Genomic DNA, 20,190 nt, shown 5'->3' on the forward strand with positions numbered 1-20,190 from the left:
TATTCCCGATCCCGAACTCCATGTTGAAGGGTGGAAGATGTCAGTGCGTGGATTTTTTAACGTGGGGTGACCGTTGCACACCAGCCACCACACGGACTTGACAGAGCTAGGTCTTGGTCCAGTGGCAAGGATTACCCAAGACAACTGGAGACCTGCTCTGCTGCACGGGCCTAGTGCGCTCACATATCGCAGTGTGGGCTGGACCGTGCTGCCCCTGGGCCCCTGGCCCTGAACTCATGCCTCCCCTGGGCCCCGATCACCTCCCTCCACAGTCTCTCACAGCTCCTTCGCCCTGACCTCGCTGCTCCTGCTGTATCTGCCCACACTCCAATCACTGACCTGGACCTTGATGACTTCACTCTTGGTTGCCGTCGCCCTCCTGCACCAGCTCGCGCAGTACCTTGCCGTGGTATGCAGCCACACTGCCCATGGCCATCGCTTGCTGCTACTTTTATGGCCCGACCTGCCGCTGATGTTCCCTCGCAGGTCGGGGTCTCCACACTGTCCATGGCCGTCGCTCACTGCTCCTTTTATGGCCCGACCTGCCGCTGATGTTCCCTCGCAGATCGGGGTCTCCACACTGCCCATGGCCGTCGCTCACTGCTCCTTTTATGGCCCGACCTGCCGCTGATGTTCCCTCGCAGGTCGGGGTCTCCACACTGCCCATGGCCGTCGCTCGCTGCTACTTTTATGGCCCCGAGGGGTCACTAAGGGGTTTCGGAAACATAGAATGAGCCATTGATCTCCAACCACTAAATTGATTGTTAATATCAAACATCCATCTGCCCCCTGTGGTTGTATGGTGGCTATATATCAGTTACAGATAGAGTATCCCTTCCACTTCTGCAACACCGCCCGACTCTTCCCCTACTCCAGCCTATCTGCCGCTAAAACTCTCATTCGTGTATTTGTCACCTCCAGACTTGACTATTGCAATGTTTTCCTGGCCGGCATCACACCCTCTACCCTCTGTAAACTTCAGCTTGTTCAAAACTCTGATGTCCAAATTCTATCCAACACCAAGTTCCACTCATCCATCACCCTTGTTCTTGAGGACCTACATTGGTTCCGGATCCCACAATTAATCTAATTGAAGATTATCATCCCTGTGTTTAAATCCTTTCATGGCTTCACCCTTAGGTCACTGTAACCTTCCCTAACCATGCAACCCATCCCTTCCATGCCCCATAACTGCATTCCTCTAACTCTCGCCTCTTGTAAATCCCCTCCTTCATCTCACCATCGGTGACCATGCCTTCAGCTATCGGATATACAGAACATAAACAGGCCATTCGGCCCAACCAGTCCAGTTTATGCTCCACTGGATCCTCCTCCCGTCTTACCTCATCTAAATCTATCAGCATAACCCTCCATTCCCTTCTCCCTCATAAGCTTATCCAGCCTCCCCTTAAATACATCGATACTATTCACTTCAACCCCTCCCTGTGGTAGTGAGTTCCACATTCTCACCACTCTCTGGGTAAAGAAGTTTCTTCTGAATTACCCATTGGATTTCTTGGGTGACTATCTTATATTGGTGGCCTCTAGTTCTGCTCTTCCCCACAAGTGGAAACTCTCTCTCTGTATCTACTCGATCAACACCATTCATCATTTTAAAGACCATTATCAGGTCACTCCTCAGCCTACTCTATTCAATAGACAAGAGAAAAGAAAATTGTTCCTGAGGTGTTGGCCCAAACTGCACCAGCACGAGTTGACCATGATAGAAAGTCCACCCATTTACACGTGTTAGTGGCACTCATGGTACATCGTGCGTGGTACATGGGGAATGCCACATGGGTCGGGCACCAGTGTGTTGGGTGCCAGCACCGAATGGATGCCACCATTATATTTGCCTGGCATTGGAAATAAAGTCCCTGTTGAAGATTTGATTTTTACTTGTTATGTTGTCGGTGGGACTGAACGTCAGGGTGAACATTTTTAGAACAAGTGTCTCCTGAAGTTCCATTCCTCGTGGAGGCTCAATGATTGGAGCTCTGCTCAGGAGCATTCTGGGAGCACACTCATTTAAATAATGTCTGGGACTGTAATGACCTTTGAGGTGGGTTTTGTGAACAGGCTCCCAGTGCATGTGTTGGCTGGTCTTACTGCAGTGTGCTCAGCCCATAGAGAACTGAGTAGGACTGGAGCCCTCTCCATGTCTGATAATATGGTGCTACATTTCCAGCACAGCCTCCTCTGGTGAGTTTCTTCACCTGACCATCCCCAAATACCATCCATACTGTGTAACCTTGACCTGACCCCGGATACTCCAGCAGGGTCAGGGGTAAAGTTCACCGACCCCACTCTGCCTCACTTACATTGGTGGAGCAGGACCGAGAGATTTCGGGCCCTATATTTTACTGATTAAAATGCACTGTGTGTAACCTGGCCTGACTCTTTAATGCAGCAAGTTACAAGTATTGATAATGGGCACATTCTACTGTCAGTTAGAACCTAATCATTGGATTGTACATGTCACGACGTACACTAAATCTTATTGATCTGTTTTTCACAGTTGAGAGAAGTCCACAGAGAGCTGTGGTGGGCAGTGACGTTACACTCAGCTGTACCATCTCCAAACTCTCAGATACAGTCAGTCTTCAATGGAAACCCAGAGATTCATCTCAGCAGGACAGGAGGAACACTGATCAGATCCGACTAAATAACACAGTCTATCTGATAGTCAGACACGTTGCAGTAGAGGATCAGGAGTTGTACACGTGTGAAGTGCAGGAAAATGGATCCAGTATTCTCACAGGAAAAGCACATTTCTCTGTGGCCAACAGTAAGTGCAGTTACCTCACAGTGGATATTAAAGAGTTACTAATATAAAACTGTTACATATAAAGTGGAACCATACATTACAACCATCAGCACCATGCCCACAGTCAGCATGTGGGGGCCTGGTGCACATATCAGCATTGAACACAAACTGGCCTCTCTCCCCTCAATGTCACTTCTAACCCAGTTCTGCTGCTATTGGAAGTGATTCCAGGCGCTGCATACTCTCAGCTTCAAATAAGCATTGAGCCAGGAGCAGGATTAAGGGAAGAGGGAAGGGCAGGGAATCAGTGGCCATGAACGGGAGAGGGAAGGATGGAAATGTTGGGAATGTAGAGGAGAGATGGTGGGCAGGGGGAAACGACAAAGGCTGGGAGTGGGGCTTTGGGGGAGGGAGAGAGGAAAAGCTGGGAGTGGGGCTTTGGAACAGAAGATAAGAATGTGTATTTGTGTGAAGTGTAGAAAAAATACTCTTATTAAAATAGCATCAAAACTATTGATGTGGATCTGGGTAAGCCCAGAACTACCTTACAGTAGATATTAAAGAGTTACTGAAATAACACTGTTCCACACAATGTCCAGGGAGCACAGAGACATCAGATGCTTTTACTACAGACTGGGCTGTATTTTCTCTTTGGAACATTGGTGTAAATATAACATTGCAATACTCTGGGCAAATATCAACAACCAGGTCTTGATGGATTGGATAATAAATAGCTAAAGGGTTAAAGGTGAACAGAAACATTCTCACACAGCTCATCAATGACCATAACACAGAGACAATTATTTTCTAAATATGGTTCACTTTACTCACTGCACAGGCACAGAATTACAGTCCAGCCCTGACTGACTACTCAGTGCTCTCCCAATACACACACATAGGGGACAATACTGAGTGACTTTGGTTGAACATCATTGGTCGTACCAGAAGTGTACAAACAGTTATGGTGCTGTGTGGTCGTTAGCATCTGATATCAATAGATTGGGAGTGGAGGGAGGGTGGGTGGTTATAATGTGGCCGGTTCTGTACAGGTAACTGAATGGGGAACCACTTCACCAGCTGTTGAGAGGCAAGTGGAGGAGAGTGACAAGGCTGCAGTCAATGTTGGTTTATCTTGTCTAGAATTGACAAAGTAAATGAAGCAGTTCAACACTGGAAGGTAGAAAATCTGAATTGCAGCGTTTTTTTAATAAATGGTACCGGAGATAAAACAAAAACAGAAAATGCTTTCAGTAACAGCACCTTGAAGAAAGAAATAAAACAATGCTTCACTGAGGAAGAATGAAGTGGACATCGGTATTAGTGAGAAAGAGAGGTGACTGAAAGCTTGGTCAGAGATAGGTTTTCAGTGTGTGTGTAGACAAAGTAGGAGGTTTTAGTGTGGGAGAGAATGTGGATGGGTCATTTTGACTTTGTGCAATAGTAAGTTATCTTTGTGAGATGTAAAATGTGTTTCCAATTCACTACCAGCTGTTTTACACTATCACATAATAGAGCTCAACCTGGTGGACTACTGATCCACCTAGTGGACTACTGTGGTAATGTAACTACTCACGTATATACAATAAAAGCATCATGTGACAAGGTCACCTGACAAGTTCCAGTACAGCCATCTTGTGTATGTGTGTGTTTGTGATGTTGTAAGGAAGATATCACATTGGCGATGTAGGATGGGATTTCTGGATTCCCGAGCTGAAATTTTTTTGGTGGCTGTTCCAGCCAACCAGCAGAGAGACTTTGAGAGATTCTTTGATTTGCAACACAACTAAAAATCCAAGGTAAATTTCAAGCACACTGTTGACATTGCCAGAGTCCAGATGGCCACACCTATGGGAATAATAGGGTGCTTGGGTGAGTTCCATCCTGACTGAGAGACTTTCGAGCATACATGGAGTGGCTAGAAATGTTTTTCACTGCGAAAAGTATCATCGAGGTCCCCGATGATGAAAACCGTAACCGGGTGGTGTTAGAAAGAAAACGGGCTATTTTCCTGACTTAATCAGGCCTGGAGGTGGATGCAACCCTGAAAAATGTGCTTGTTCCTGACAAGACAAAGGGCCCGCCACTGACGGAGATTGTTAGCACGACAGTCCTGAGCCCCTGGAAGTTGCTGAAAGTTAATGTTTTGGAATATGAAATCAATTCATTGACGAGAGTATCAGTGAGTACATTGTAGCTTTAAAAAAGCTTCCCATTCACTGTCATTTCGTAAACTTTCAGGACCAAGCATTGCGTGACCACATTGTCTGTGGAATGAAAAATAAAGCAATCAGAAGAAAGTTGTTGACAACCCCTAACTTGACTTTTGATTTAGCTTGTAAGACAGCTATGTCGATGGGTATGGCAGACCAATATTCCCGAGAATTTCACGCCATTTCCAGTCTTCAGACAACCGAAGTGACTCGGCTTCAGAATAGAAGTAAAAGGCAGTTGGACCTCAAGGCCTCCGCAACTGACCAAGGTAACAGCGCATTGAAGTCATGCTATCGGTGATTGGGACAACACATCGTTCAAAATTGTACGTATGTGAAGGCAGAGTGTTTCTTCTGCAAGAAAACTGGATATCTTGCGAAGGCATGCCGACTGAAGGGTAAACTATCAGTAGAAATCACCAGAGACTATGTAGCATTGAACAGAAGCATCAGGATGAGGAGGTTCTGAAGACACACGTCATCAGGAGCACAACGGTACCTAACAATAATTCATGAAGTATCGTCATCCAAGTAGACGTTGCAGGAACCAGGATACCCATGGAAATCAACACTGGTGCATCCGTGAGCGTAGTACTGGAATTGTTATATCTCGACAAGTTGAGTGATTTTTCACTGGAAAAGTCAAACATAGAACTGCGAGGCTACTCAGGAGAGCAAATCCCTGTGGTAGGATGTATCACCGTACCGGTAAAATACAAGGATCAGTTTCAGAGCTTACCTCTCTTAGTCATAGCAGGAGACAAGCCTTAATAGGTAGAAATAGGTGGGGATCATTGAAACTGGATTGGAGTGAGATTTTTTGAGTTGAAACGAGATTTGCATCGAAGGATGATGTCATCAAACGGTATCCAAAGGTGTCCGTGAAACAGGCAGTGCAATCCTAGGTTTCAAGGTGAATGTCAGGGTACAGAAGAATGCTTGACCAGTTTACTGCAAGCCATATCCCATGCCATACGAACTCAAAGAGAAAGTTGGTCAAGTACTCAAAAGACTAGAAACTGAGAACATTATCTCTAAAGTAGACCTAAGTATTGGGCTATACCCATTGTTGTTGTACCTAAGTCAGATGGTAATGCTGATGCTATGTCCAGGTTGCCATCCCCATCACAAGTTACACCCAATGAGGAAGAAGTGTTCTATTTTTCATACATTGATCAGTTGCCTGTCACAGCTGAAGAGCTTGGTAGAGCAACTAAGCATGACTCAGTTATGTCAAAGGTGTATGATTGTATAGCAAATGGCTGGCCAAACCAGATATCAGAGGAAGATATTCATCCATACTTCGTCCATAGGAATGAATTATCAGTCTATAAAGATTTATCATGTGGGTGCAAGAGTAGTTATCCCAAATAAGTTCAGGTCCAAGTTGTTAGGAGATCTTCATGACCAGCACCTGGGAATGTGCCTGACCAAGAGTTTTGCACACAGTTACTTATGGTGGCCAGGTCTAGATAAAGATACAGAGTGCATCATCAGTCAGTGTACAATATGTCAATCGGTAAGCAAGATACCACCATCAGTACCATTACAGCCATAGAAATGGCCTCCCAGGGTGTGGCAAAAGTTACAAGTAGATTTTGCTGAGCTAGAAGGACAACAATTGTTCATTGTGATTGATAATCATTCGAAATGGGTAGAAGTATTTCCGATGCAGAAAATAACAACAAATAAAATAATAGACAATTTGCAAAGATTGTTTTCTTCATATGGTGTCCCAGAAGAAATTGTTTCTGATAATGGGCCGCAATTTTGTTTAGAAGAATTTTCACAGTTCATGAGCAGGAACAGTGTGAAACATACCAAGGTTCCACCATACCATCCTGCTTCAAATGGTGCACCGAGTGCACAGTACAAATTGTAAAACCCTGTCCTCAACAAGCAAATATTGGATCCAAATCCAAAGAAATGGCAGTTGTCATTGGATCACAAACTAGCAAATGTTCTGATTATGTATCGTAATACTCCTCATACAACTACTAGTGGAACACCAGCAGAATTGTTTCTCAAACGACAACCACGAATCAGGTTCTCGTTGTTGAAGCCAAACTTGGCACAGTTAGTAGAAGAGAAACAACTAAGACAGAAAAAGAATCATGATAGAGGTAAAATAAGAGAGAGAAGTGTGAAATTAAATCAGAAGGTGAGAGTGAAGAACCATCACCATAATTGGTTAAAATGGTTACCAGGAAGCGTAGTGAGGATATGCGACTCTCGAACATATTTGGACAAGATGTTTGATCATGGAAAGGTTAGGTTTGTTCACATTGACCATATTTTACCTACAGATGTGGAAGGAGTTGAAAGTTGGAATGATTCGATTATTTCTGATGAGACAGATAGTCTTATTACAAGTAGAGTACCAGTAGCAAATCCTACATCAGATGTTCTAGAAACAAGTCCAAAAGAAAGTCAGAATTTAAGTCTGAGTCTGAGTCAGGCAGACAGATAGTCTGAAGTTGTAGAGAGTCAAAATGTAGATCAAGGGTTGCCCTTGAAGAAAAACTCTCCTCAGGCTCAGCCTAGAATGAGTTTAAGTTCGACATCAAGTTTGGAAAGATCTGTTCGAGAGTGAAAGTATCCTCTTCGAAACAGAAAACAAGTGGTAAAGTTTGATTTGTAAAAATGGAAAAATAAGTCTATATTTGTTGTGTTTAACCATGCAAATTATGTATGGTGATTGTTTAGAAACATAGGAAATAGGTGCAGGAGTAGGCCATTCGGCCCTTCGAGCCTGCACCACCATTCAATATGATCATGGCTGATCATACAACTTCAGTACCCCATCCTGCTTTCTCTCCATACCCCTTGATCCCTTTAGCCGTAAGGGCCACACCTAACTCCCTTTTGAATATATCTAACGAACTGGCCTCAACAACTCTCTGCGGTAGAGAATTCCACAGGTTCACCACTCTCTGGGTGAAGAAATTCCTCCTCATCTCGGTCCTAAATGGTTGCCCCTTATCCTTAGACTGTGACCCCTGGTTCTGGACTTCCCCAACATCGGGAACGTTCTTCCTGCATCTAACCTGTCCAGTCCTGTCAGAATTTTATATGTTTCTATGAGATCCCCCTCATTCTTTTAAATTCCAATGAATATAAACCTAGTCGATCCGATAAGATTACTGCACAAGAGATTACTCCAGAAGATTAAGGGGTGTGGAATTTGGAGGAGGATAGCAAACTGGATTAAAAGGAAGGTGAAAAAAAAAGTAGGGGTTAAAGGCAGTGTATTTTTATTTGTTCCCAATGATGTGGGCGTCGCTGGCAAGGCCGGCATTTATTGCCCATTCCTAATTGCCCTCAAAGTTGGCGATGAGCCGCCTTCTTGAACCGCTGCAGTCCGTGTGGTGAAGGTGTTCCCACAGTGCTGTTGGGGAGGGAGTTCCAGGATTTTGACCCAGCGATGATGAAGGAACGGCCGATATATTCCCATGTCGGGATGGTGTGTGACTGGGAGGGGAACGTTGAGGTGGTGGTGTTCCCATGTGCCTGCTGCCCTTATCCTTCTGGGAAGTAGAGGTCGCGGGTTTGGGAGGTGATTTTGGAGAAGCCTTGGCGAGTTGTTGCAGTGCATCTTGTAGATGGTACACACTGCAGCCACGGTGTGCCGGTGGTGGAGGGAGTGAATGTTTAACGTGGTGTATGGGGTGCCAATCAAATGGGTGCTTTGTCCTGGATGGTGTCGAGCTTCTTGAGTGTTGTTGGAGCTGCATTGTTATGATTACTTCTTCATTAAGAAGGGAGAAGTGTAATAGAGCTCCACTTAGTGGACTACTGTGGTAATGCAACTTCTCATGCAAATTCAATACAAGCATCATGTGACAAGACATAATAAGTTCCTGTCGAGCCATCTTGTGCATGTGTGTGTCTGTGATGTGGTAAGGCAGATATCACATTCACTATCACCTCTTTTACACTATCGCACAAGGCCAAATTACCCCCATGTTTTTGAAAGAAAGTATCGTGATTGCCCCTTGGACAATAAGGAAAGGTTTTCCAATTTTCCCATCTTGTCAACTGCCAAGTTGTATTGCAAAAGCAATTAAAATGACTCTGGGTTAGTCTTGCTGAGAAAATGTGAAGGCTTTAGTGGAAATAGTGAAAGAAATATCAGGAGAAAGAAAGAAAGTAACAAAGAAAGAATAGAAAAGGCACAGGTATAAAGTCTGTGCAGAATGTTCAATACAGAAGGAGACAGATGCTCACTGTGAATGAACCACTCCACTGAATACAAACTGAGTATCGTGAGCAGGTTATTGGTGAGTAAGGGCTGCTTGATAGCTCTGTTGACGACACCTTCCATCACTTTGCTGAAGATTGAGAGTAGACTGAAGGGGCGGTAATTGGCTGGATTGGATTTGTCCTGCTTTTTGATTGTAGGACATACCTGGGCAGTTTTCCACATTGTCGGGTAGATCCCAGTGTTGTAGCTGTACTGGGACAGCTTGGCGAGAGGCGTGGCTAGTTATGATAATCAAAACACAAAATAGTTTTATATAATTTTTGCCAATAATTATTCTGGCTTTTCTCTCTACCTTAGAAACTGTTAAATTCTAACACGTTGTTCTCTGTCTCTCTATCACAGATTTATATCAAGAGAGTTACACACTTTATCGGTCAGGCACAGATCGCAGTGAACTCGACCTGATTTGCTATTCTGTTGCCTCTACTTACAATGCTGCTGCATGGACCTGGAGCTCACATCATCTTCCAAATCAGGAGAAAAAAATAGCAACTGCTTCGAAATCTCAGCCTATCGATGTGAACAGGACCGACTTTGGGAGTCGACTGGTGCCCACAGTGGGACATTTTAATGGCAGGACCTTCAGTGTGAGGATTGTCCCTGTACTGTTTGACGATGCAGGAGTTTACACATGTTCTCTGGAATCAAGTAAATTTGTGACCATTAAACTAATCACAGTTAAAGGTAGGACACAGAATGTTGCTGGTGTTTTCAATGATAAAGTCATTGTGTAAAAGCTGAATGATTTTCCTGTTTCCCCAGTCACAGCTGAACCATCTGATGCAGAGACTGAGGGAGACACCGTTACCCCGACCTGCTCTGTGTCTGATGTCACTGAACCAATGAGACTGGTTTGGATCAATAGTGACGGCAGAACTGTTGGAGAGAAAACATTGAATGGACGGAATGGGGAAGAGAAATCATTGCGACTGATTATTCAGAAAGCTGACAGAGGCAGAGGGAACTGGATATGTGCTGTGTTTTATCAAAACCAGCCCCAGGTTTTAGTCCCGTACTATCTGGAGCCCAGTGGTAAGTGACTCAGGGTTTGCTCTTTAGTCTTATAATCTCCACAGGAAATTCTTGTCACTTATTGTTCTTGTTGCCAGGAGTAACCCCTCCTTTATATCCTGTGTGTGAAGCTGTACAGTGGTTCAGAGCCTCAGGAAATCTACCCTGAGATAACTCAGCACAGCCTGGGATCGAGCGAGGAACTTTCCTGGTCTGTGTGCCTCAACTACGCTCTTGGTAAACTCACTGAGACAGGACAAGCATTTAAGTTTGACAATCCAGTGGTACAGAAGTCATTTCTGTTGGTTTTCTGACACAGAATCAATCAGAATGCTCCGAAAAATCAGAGCAAATAATTCCCAGCTGCAAATATTGCAATTGGAAGTCTTCCCAAAGCCCATCTTGGAGAGCACGCCCATCAGGTACGTGTGCGATATCCTGTCAAAGGCCTTCTCCTGGTCCAAGCTGATTAAACAGGTGTCCACCCTCCTGTCCCGCACGTAGGCGATCGTATCCCAGAGTAGCGCCAGGCTATCAGAGATCTTCCTGCCGGGGACAGCGCAGGTCTGGTCCGGGTGGATCACCAGCTCCAGAGCAGACTTGACCCTGTTGGCGATGACCTTTGACAGGATCTTGTAGTCCACATTGAGCAGCGAGATGGGCCGCCAGTTTTTGAATTCCTCCCTCTCCCGCTTCTGCTTGTAGATGAGGGTGATGATGCCTTTCCTCATTGATTCTGACATACTGCCGGCCAGAAGCATACCCCCGTACACTTCCAGCAGGTCTGGGCCCATCCAGTCCCACAGAGCCCAATACAACTCGCCCGGTAAGCCGTCGCTTCCGGGAGTTTTACTCGTCGCCAGGGACCGGACGGCCTTTGTCAGCTTGTCCAGAGTTAGCGGGTGGTCCAGACTCTCCCGCTCGCTGTCGTCTAAGACCTCTGAGATAGACGACAGGAAAGACTGGGAGGCCACACGGTCTGTGGGCTTGATGTCGTACAGCCCGGCATAGAAGGATTTGCTGATCCTCAGCATGTCGGGCTGTGAAGACATCACAGAACCATCTTCTTCCTTTAGACTGGTGATCACAGAGCTCCCCGTGTGTACCTTTGGGAAGAAGAAACGCGAACACGTCTCATCCTGCTCGACGGAGCGGACTCTGGAGCGGAAGATGATTTTGGAGGACTCTGAGGCAAAGAGCGAGGCTTGCTGGCCCTTCACCTCTTGGAGTTCCTCCGCGACATCGACCCCCATCGACTGCAGCAGGAGCAGGTTTTGTATACTCTTCTGGAGTTGGGACAATTCCCTCTGTCTCCTCTCGCCTCCTGAACACCTTTGAGGATGAAGAGCCTCTTGATGTTTGTCTTGATTGTTTCCCACCAGTGCATCGGGGAATCACCGAGGGGTTTTACAGTTCTCCAACCTTTGTAATCCCTCTTGATTCCTCAATGGTTTCCGGAGTCAACAGTTTCATGTTGAGTTTCCATATCCCCTTGCCAACTTTCTGGTCTTCCTGTGGGAGGCAGTCGGCCAGTAGGAGGCAGTGGTCAGAGAAGAACACCGGCGTGACGTATGTGGATCGACCTTGAGCGTGTGGGACACAAACAGGAAGTCTATTCTGGAATGGACGGACCCGTCTGGTCTCGACCAGGTGTATCTGCGCGGTGCTCCGTCTGCAGGGTTGCTGAAGATGTCGCACAGCTTGGCATCTTTTACCGCGTCCATCAGGAGTCTGGACGTGGTGTCCAGTTTGCTGTCAGCTCTGCTGGATCGTCCAGCCACATCGATGGTACAGTTGAAATCACCGCCCAGAACGACCGGTCTGGATGTCGCCAGCAACAGTGGGAGCTGCTGGAGGAGGGCCAGTCGCTGGCTTCTGAGATGCGAGGCATACACGTTAATTAGCCTTAGAGGAACATTTTTATACAATACATCTGCTACGAGGAGGCGGCCGCCCACCACCTCCTTAACTTCGGTGATGGTGAAGTGACCTCCCCGCAGCAGAATGCCCAGGCCGGAGGCCCGGCAATCGTTGCCTCCTGACCAGACGGATGGTCCATTGCGACCACTGCCAGTAACTGCTGAAGTGCGGCAGGCCACACTCCGGCAAGAACAGCAGGTCTGCCTTGACCTTGGCGAGGTACCCCAAGGTGGAAACACATCGCGTAGATGACTTAATGCTACGCACGTTAATGGATGCTATCTTTAAACCCATTTTTAAATTGGTGATTACAATCCAAACATTACATTTCAAACACGCAGTCCTTTGGCCCTGTGGCCTGTTCCCGTATACATAGGTTAACTTTAAACTTTTCTACTGCACCTTGGCTGAGATATGGGTTGTCCTCTGCCTTGGGGATGGTTTGACCAGGGGACACCAGCAGTATGGACGGGGGACCTCCATGTTAACTGGGCTGCCCTTGCCTGGTGTTGGTTGTTCCTTGTGTGCATCCCCTGTGGTGTCGTCACTCCCAGAGATCCGGAGCGGGGGTGCATCTGTCACTTCATCGCTCCCAGAGATCCGGAGCGGGGGGCATCTGTCACTTCATCGCTCCCAGAGATCCGGAGCGGGGGTGTATCTGTCACTTCATCGCTCCCAGAGATCCGGAGCGGGGGTGTATCTGTCACTTCATCACTCCCAGAGATCCGGAGCGGGGGTGGATCTGTCACTTCGTCGCTCCCAGAGATCCGGAGCGGGGGTGTATCTGTCACTTCGTCGCTCCCAGAGATCCGGAGCGGGGGGCATCTGTCACTTCATCACTCCCAGAGATCCGGAGCGGGGGGGCATCTGTCACTTCATCGCTCCCAGAGATCCGGAGCGGGGGGCATCTGTCACTTCATCGCTCCCAGAGATCCGGAACGGGGGGGCATCTGTCACTTCATCGCTCCCAGAGATCCGGAGCGGGGGTGCATCTGTCACTTTGTCGCTCCCAGAGATCCGGAGCGGGGGGCATCTGTCACTTCATCGCTCCCAGAGATCCGGAGCGGGGGGTATTGGTGACATCACTGCTCCCAGGGTCCCGGAGCTGGACTGCGCTGGTCACATTGGTGTTTTGCCCCTTCTGCTGGTGGTAGTGGGGGCTTTTGCCTCGCCCTTCGTCATCGGGTGAGCTGCAGCCACTGCTGTCCGTCGTGGACAGTAGCTGTCTTTTGCCTCTCGTTTCTGCAGGAGGCCTCTTTTCCCTTGACTTGTGGGCCGCCTTCTTCTTCATCTTGACAAGCTGCCATTCGTGTTTTCCTTCTGCTCCTGCTCCCTCCTCTTCCATGGACTCGGTGTCTCGGGGGGAGTTTCACTGCTGGGTGCTAGTGTCTGGCGGCTTGCTGTGGCAGACTGCCCTTCCTCCTCTCGGTCAGTGTCGACTAGGGCAGTGGTTTGTTCGCACGGTGTGTTGGGAGGGAGGGCGGTGTCGGTCTCCTCTGGAGCATTGTGTTCCTCAGCTTTCTCCTCACGTGTCACCATGTTCTTTGCCGCCTGCGCAGAGCTGACATTGTGCTTGGGGCAGGCCTTGTACAGATCTCCAGCCTGACCACAAAGGTTGCAGCACTTGGTCTCCTTACAGTCCTTTGTCTGGTGGCCTTCCTTCTTGCAGTTGCAGCAGATGACAGTTGTGCAGCTTGCCACCACGTGGCCTGCCTTCCCGCAGGTCCGGCACACGTTGGGTTGTCCGGCGTACACCATGTAGCCCCGACTTCCTCCGATGGTGAAGCTGGAGGGAGGGTGCAGGATGGTTCCGCTGGCGTCCACTTTCATGGTGACCTGGATCTGGCACTTGCTGGTCTATATCCCGTGGAGGTCTTTCAGGTCGATGCTGCTTCCTGCCCCATCGACATACCTGGCGAGGAATGTCAGCACATCAATGACCGGGATGTGGGGATTGTACATCTGCACTGTGATAGTGTGTCTTCTCTGCGACGGGAGGATGAACAGTGGTTCCCAAGTCAGCATTGACCGCAGTGGTTCACTCACCTCCTTCAATCCCCTCAGGAACTTCAGGCATAGGGTGATGTTTCTGAAGGACACATCAAAGTAACCTCTCTTCGGGATGTCCTGCAAGGTGAAGATATCAGCGACTTTCATGCCGCATGTTCCAAGCAGGACTTTCTTCACGAAGAGGTCCCGGTGCATCGTTGTCTGTCCTTCCACTTTCTTCACCCTCACTCGGATGGTGTTTCGGACGCCCTGGTTCACCGCTTGGTTGGCCACCATCCATTTGCAGATTCCTCCTTTCAGCTTGTGTTTTGGCCGAAGCCTCCAATCTTTCGTGGTGCCAGTCCGGCACCTTGGCTGACCGTTGGTCGTTCGACGTGCAGATTTCTACAATTGGTGCTTGTCCCGAGCAAAAAGACCAGACCCAGCCAAACTGGAAAGATGAGTTTCTGCAATTAGTCAATTAGCACATGAATGGCCAATCCACAGAGAGTGCCACTGAGCAGCAACACTTCAAAGCACTCAGCTCCCAAAAGGGACTGCCTATGATGATGATCCCTCCTTTTTTTTAAATTTCAAAATGTACTTTATTGATATAAAAATGTGCACAATACATTGGAGGCAGTTCAGTACATTTGGATGTGGTCAGTAATTCCATACAATACATTTGGGTGCTGACGGCAGTTCAGTTCAATACATTTGCTTGCTTTACATTTCGAGGTATATTTCAGTACAATCCAGGATACATTGTAATACAGTCATCATATTACTTTACTAGTGACACTATACGGTACACGGAATGGGTGAGGGTACAGTTACATTTCTTTGCAACATACATTACTAAACAGAACTTGCATTATACATGGCACTACACAGGTGTTTTCAGATCATGGTGCTCTATGTATACAACAAGTTTACAAGTACAGCCCGAGGGGAGTTTTATACTGATTCCAGCCCCTGGGTTTACCGTGGTGGAAGGGCTTTAAACTGTGGCCCTTCCCCACCGTGCCTTTGCGGCGACTGCACCAATTGTTAGTGTGACCCTCAGCACGTACTCCTGGATCTTGGATTGTGCCAGTCTGCAACACGCAGACGTGGACATCTCCTTGCTCTGGAAGACCAGCAAGTTTCGGGAAGACCAAAGTGCGTCTTTCACTGAGTTGATGGCCCTCCAGCAGCAGATGATGTCTGTCTCGGTGTGTGTCCCTGGGAACAGCCCGTAGAGCACAGGGTCCTGTGTTACCTCGATGAACCTCGACAGCAACCACTGCATCTCCATCCAGACCTGCCTTGCAAAGGCGCAATCCCGAAGGAGATGGATGACTGTCTCGTCCGCACCACAGCCAACTCTGGGGCAGAGGGCCGTGTCTCTGAAACCCCGGCTGTGTATGAAGGATATGACGGGTAGGGCCCTCCTCACCGCCAACCAAGCCACACCTTGGTGCTTGTGTGAAAGCTCTGGCGATGAGACGTTCTGCCAGACGAGTTCGACAGTCTGCTCGGGCTTGTGCACTGTGAGATCAAAAGCAGGAAATTCAAGGCTGCAAATCCACTGGCCCTCCTTATAATGTATGTAAATGAGCTAATTTGGGAACTCCACAGGCAGATTGTGGGCAGGGACATTCCCGGGGATTAACGTTGGTATGAAAATTAAACAACTTCTTCTGCATTTCACTGTCAGAAACATTTACACTGGGAGTGTGGAATTGCTGAGTTTACTCTCAGTCAGTGAGCACTGGTTGGGAGGTCCCCCTCAGGTACAAATCTCTTCACCTGTGCAGCCTTCTGTAAGCAGATAGAGAAGAGACATTTTCTGGTATTGTGAGCAGAGACAGTGCCACCCTAGACCGAGCCTAACATCCACCGTTTGTGAGTCTGTGAACACGCAGTGTGCAGATATCTTGTGTTGGCAGTGTGCTCGGGTGTACAGTGTTTCTGTGTATTTGCAAAGTGGGTGAACAGTTGTCAGAGAGCTGTACATTTTCCCACCTTGATGCCCCATTAAACTTGCAGTGAAGTGCTGACAGCCTGTGTTGGAAGGTCAGATTGTAAAAGGAGGCAAAGTGTAAGCACAGTTACCATAGCAACCCTTGGGCGATTAGTGAATGTCTTCCTCCTCGGATCACGAAGCAGTGTGTAAGATGGGGGAGAGGAGGGAGCAGAGGAGCCACAGGCTGCCTAGCTTTTGGTCAAAACGTTCCATTAACTCATTGCACAACAACAATAACACAACAACTTGTATTTATAGAGCGCCTTTAACGTAGTGAAACATCCCAAGGTGCTTCATAGGAATATTATGAGACAAATATTTGACACCGAGCTGCATAAGTAGAAATCACGGCAGGGGACCAAAAGCTTGGTCAGAGGTATGTTTTAAGAAGTGTTTTGAAGGAGGAAAGAGAGCTAGAGAGGCGGGGAGGTTTAGGCAGGGAGTTCCAGAGCTTGGGGTCTAGACAACAGAAGGCATGGCCACCAATGGTGGAGCGATTCTAATCAGGGCTGTTCAAGAGGGCAGAAATAGAGGAGCGCAGACATCTCGGGGGATGGGGGGCGGGGGGTGAGGGGCTGGAGGAGATTACAGAGATCGGGAGGGGCGAGACCATGGAGGGATTTGAAAACAAGGATGACAATTTTGAAACCGAGATGTTGCTTAACTGGGAGCCAATGTAGGTCAGCGAGCACAGAGGGTGATGGGTGAGTGGGACTTGGTGCGAGTTAGGACACGGACAGTCGAGTTTAGGATCATCTCTAGTTTACGTAGGGTAGAATGTGAGAGGCCAGCCAAGAGTGCTTTGGAATAGTGAAGTCTAGAGGCAACAAAGGCAAGGATGAGGGTTTCAGCAGTGGTTATCATGGCCAACAGTGGAGGCTGTGGGAAGGGAGGTCTGAAGAGGTAGTACAGTATGTGGTAGAGGAGGAGAGTTTGCAGGGGTCCAGCATGAACCTGGAGTGTTGGGGATATTTGGTCACAGGGCGATGCCATGAAAAGGTCCAGAATGTGCTGCCCACCCTCTGGAGGGTAAGAAAGCGCACCTAAAGTTCTGGAGTTTTTCTCTGCCCTGGTCCATAGACTCGATACCTGTGGAAAAGCAAAAACGTAGATGAGGTTGAAAAAGGCAGCTGGTTGTTTCCGAATATAATGTTCCTTCCTTTTCCTAATCTACATGCTGCGTCTCGGTGACATCATGCACGGGGTCACTGCCCGTGTGTTGAGGACACCCAGCTCTCCCACTCCACTATTTCCCCTGACTGCCGTGACTACCTTTGATCTTCAGCCTTCAGCCAGAGTCTGGAAATACCACAAAACTTTCCTCCTCTTCATTTCTCCGCGCTGCTTTAAAAACATTCTCCTATTTTTTTTAATATTGAGTCTCATCTCCTAATTTTCATATCGAGGTTGGATGAAACCCTCCGAGATCTCTGCTCTCCTACAATGTTGGCATTTTGTGCAAGCCTGATTTTCATTGCTTCACAATCGGTGGGTGTGGCTTCAGCTGCCTATGCCCTGAGCTCTGGAATTCCCTCTCTGTCATGTATGTACTTTTGGGCTCACTAGCCACTAGATGGCGTCACTGTTGGAGGCCATTGGGCTGCATGCACCCAAGTATAAAAGGCCAGCCATTTTGTATATGAGTCACTTTGGCCTTAATAAAGCAGAGCCAAGGTCATACCTCTTGGAGTTACACAGTACTCAGTCTAACAGTTATTGCATACACAACACTCTCTAAGGCCAGAATTTCTATCAGGAGGTTGGGTGGGAGAGGGGGGTGCTAGAAGCTGATAACTTAATGGTTTTCCTTGCATGCAGTGTTGCTATGTGGCTATTTAGATGCTCAGTTCAGTCGATTCTCCCCTTAAATGTTTGGGAACATTTTTCTTTTGGTATCCCATCTCTTGCACCATGTCGTGTGGAAAATGCTAGAATCTATTATTAAGGATGTGGTAACGCCATTTAGAAAATAATAATAGGAGTGGGCAGATTCAACAAGGATTTATGAAAGGGAAATCATATTTGACAAATCTGTTGGAATTCTTTGAGGTTGTAACCAGTAGAATAGATAAGGGCGGACCAGTGGATGTGGTATATTTGGATTTTCAGAAGGCATTTGATAAGGTGCCACACAAGAGGTTATTAAACAAAATTAGGGTTCATAGGACTGGGGGTCATTTTTTAAATTCCTGGGATGTGGGCGTCGCTGGCAAGGCCGGCATTTATTGCCCATCCCCAATCGCCCTTGAGAAGGTGGTGGTGAGCCGCCTTCTTGAACCGCTGCAGTCCGTGTGGTGAAGGTACTCCCACAGTGCTGTTAGGGAGGGAGTTCCAGGATTGTGACACAGCGATGATGAAGGAACGGCCGATATATTTCCAAGTCAGGATGGTGCGTGACTCGGAGGGAAACTTGGAGGTGTAGGAATAAACGGGTCATTTTCGGGTTGGCTGGCAGTAACTAGTGGGGTGCTGCAAGGATCAGTGCTTGGGCCCCAGCTATTCACAATCCATATCAATGATTTGGATGAGGGGACAAAATGTAATTTATCTAAGTTTGCTGATGATACAAAGCTCGGTGGGAATCTAAGTTGTGAGGAGGATACAAAGAGGCTTCAAGGGGATATAGAAGGCTGGGCAAGAACATGGCAAATGGAATATAATGTGGAGAAATGTGAAGTTATCCACTTTGGTAGGAAAAATAAAAAAGCAGAGTATTTTTTAAATGGTGTGAGATTGGGAAATGTTGGTGCTCTTGTTCACGAATCACTGAAAGTTAATATGCAAGTACAGCAAGCAATTAAGAAAGCAAATGGTATGTTGGCCTTTATTATATAAGGATTTGGGTATAAGACTAAAGACATCTTACTGCAATTATATCGGGTCCTGGTGAGACCACACCTGGAGTATTGTGCACAGTTTTGATCTTTTTACCGAAGGAAGGATATACTTGCTGTAGAGGGAGTGCAACGAAGGTTCACCAGACTGATCCCTGGGATGGGGGGATTGTCCTATGAGGAGACCTTGAATAAACTAGGCCTATATTCTCTAGAGTTTAGAAGAATGAGAGGGGTTCTCATTGAAACATATACAATTCTAACAGGGCTTGACAGGGTAGATGCAGGTAGGATGTTTCCCAGGCTGGAGAGTCTAGAACCAGGGGTCACAGTCTCAGAATAAGGGGTCGGTCATTTAGGACTGAGCTGAGGAGAAATATCTTCACTCAGAGGGTGGTGAATCTTTGGAATTCTCTACCCCAGAGGGCTGTGGAGGCTCAGTCGCTGAGTATATTCAAGGCAGTGATCGATCGATTGTTGGATATTAAGGAAATGAAGGGATATGGGGACAGTGCAGCAAAGTGGAGTTGAGGCATGATCGACTCTCGAGGGACTGAATGGCCTACTCCTGCTCCTAAACCTTATGTTCTAGGATCTACCTGAGACAGTGTGGACAGGTCTCTACCAAAGGTGCCCTCCAACCTGCCACAGGGAGGTGCATGAGGTGAGTTGTTGCCGCTGCATTTTTTCATCCTCCCTGGGGAATGCTCATCCACACTTTTTCTGAAACTTGGACTGAGATTGTATGTTTGGGTTGTGACACATCGTGGTCACAATCTCATTCCATGGTCATGTCTTGCTGCTCTAATATACATTGTCAGGCCATACCTGAGGGAGCACTGTCATGGATTAATTATTGCTCAAAATTATAGCCAGGAAGATATTGTACAAATTTTCTGTCAAAATTATCTGTCTGTTTCTCCTCTTTCCTCTTCACCTCCCATGTTGGGGTAGATCTTCATAGAATCATAGAAATTTACAGCACGGAAGGAGGCCATTCGGCCCATCGTGTCCGCGCCGGCTGACCAAGAGCTACCCAGCCTAATCCCACTTTCCAGCTCTTGGTCCGTAGCCCTGAAGGTTACGGCACTTCAAGTGCATGCCCAAGTACTTTTTAAATGTGGTGAGGGTTTCTGCCTCTACCACCCTTTCAGACAGTGAGTTCCAGACCCCACTACCCTCTGGGT

The 20,190-nt window shown here is 47.4% G+C and overlaps 1 protein-coding gene across 2 annotated transcripts in view; it reads left to right on the forward strand.

The window, feature by feature from the left end:
- The window catches only part of LOC139247611 (uncharacterized), a 72,444-nt gene that overhangs the window by 22,598 nt on the left and 29,656 nt on the right, over window positions 1-20,190 (forward strand). The window contains exons 4-6 of one of the 2 annotated variants that reach the window (XM_070871682.1): window positions 2,519-2,788; window positions 9,584-9,925; window positions 10,004-10,273. In XM_070871682.1, coding sequence (XP_070727783.1) covers window positions 2,519-2,788; window positions 9,584-9,925; window positions 10,004-10,273 — 882 coding nt within the window. The remainder of the gene's footprint in view (window positions 1-2,518; window positions 2,789-9,583; window positions 9,926-10,003; window positions 10,274-20,190) is intronic. The other variant, XM_070871683.1, reaches the window with a different exon arrangement.

Source organism: Pristiophorus japonicus, unplaced genomic scaffold, assembly GCF_044704955.1.
Source record: "Pristiophorus japonicus isolate sPriJap1 unplaced genomic scaffold, sPriJap1.hap1 HAP1_SCAFFOLD_275, whole genome shotgun sequence".
In the NCBI taxonomy this organism is placed as follows: domain Eukaryota; kingdom Metazoa; phylum Chordata; class Chondrichthyes; family Pristiophoridae; genus Pristiophorus; species Pristiophorus japonicus.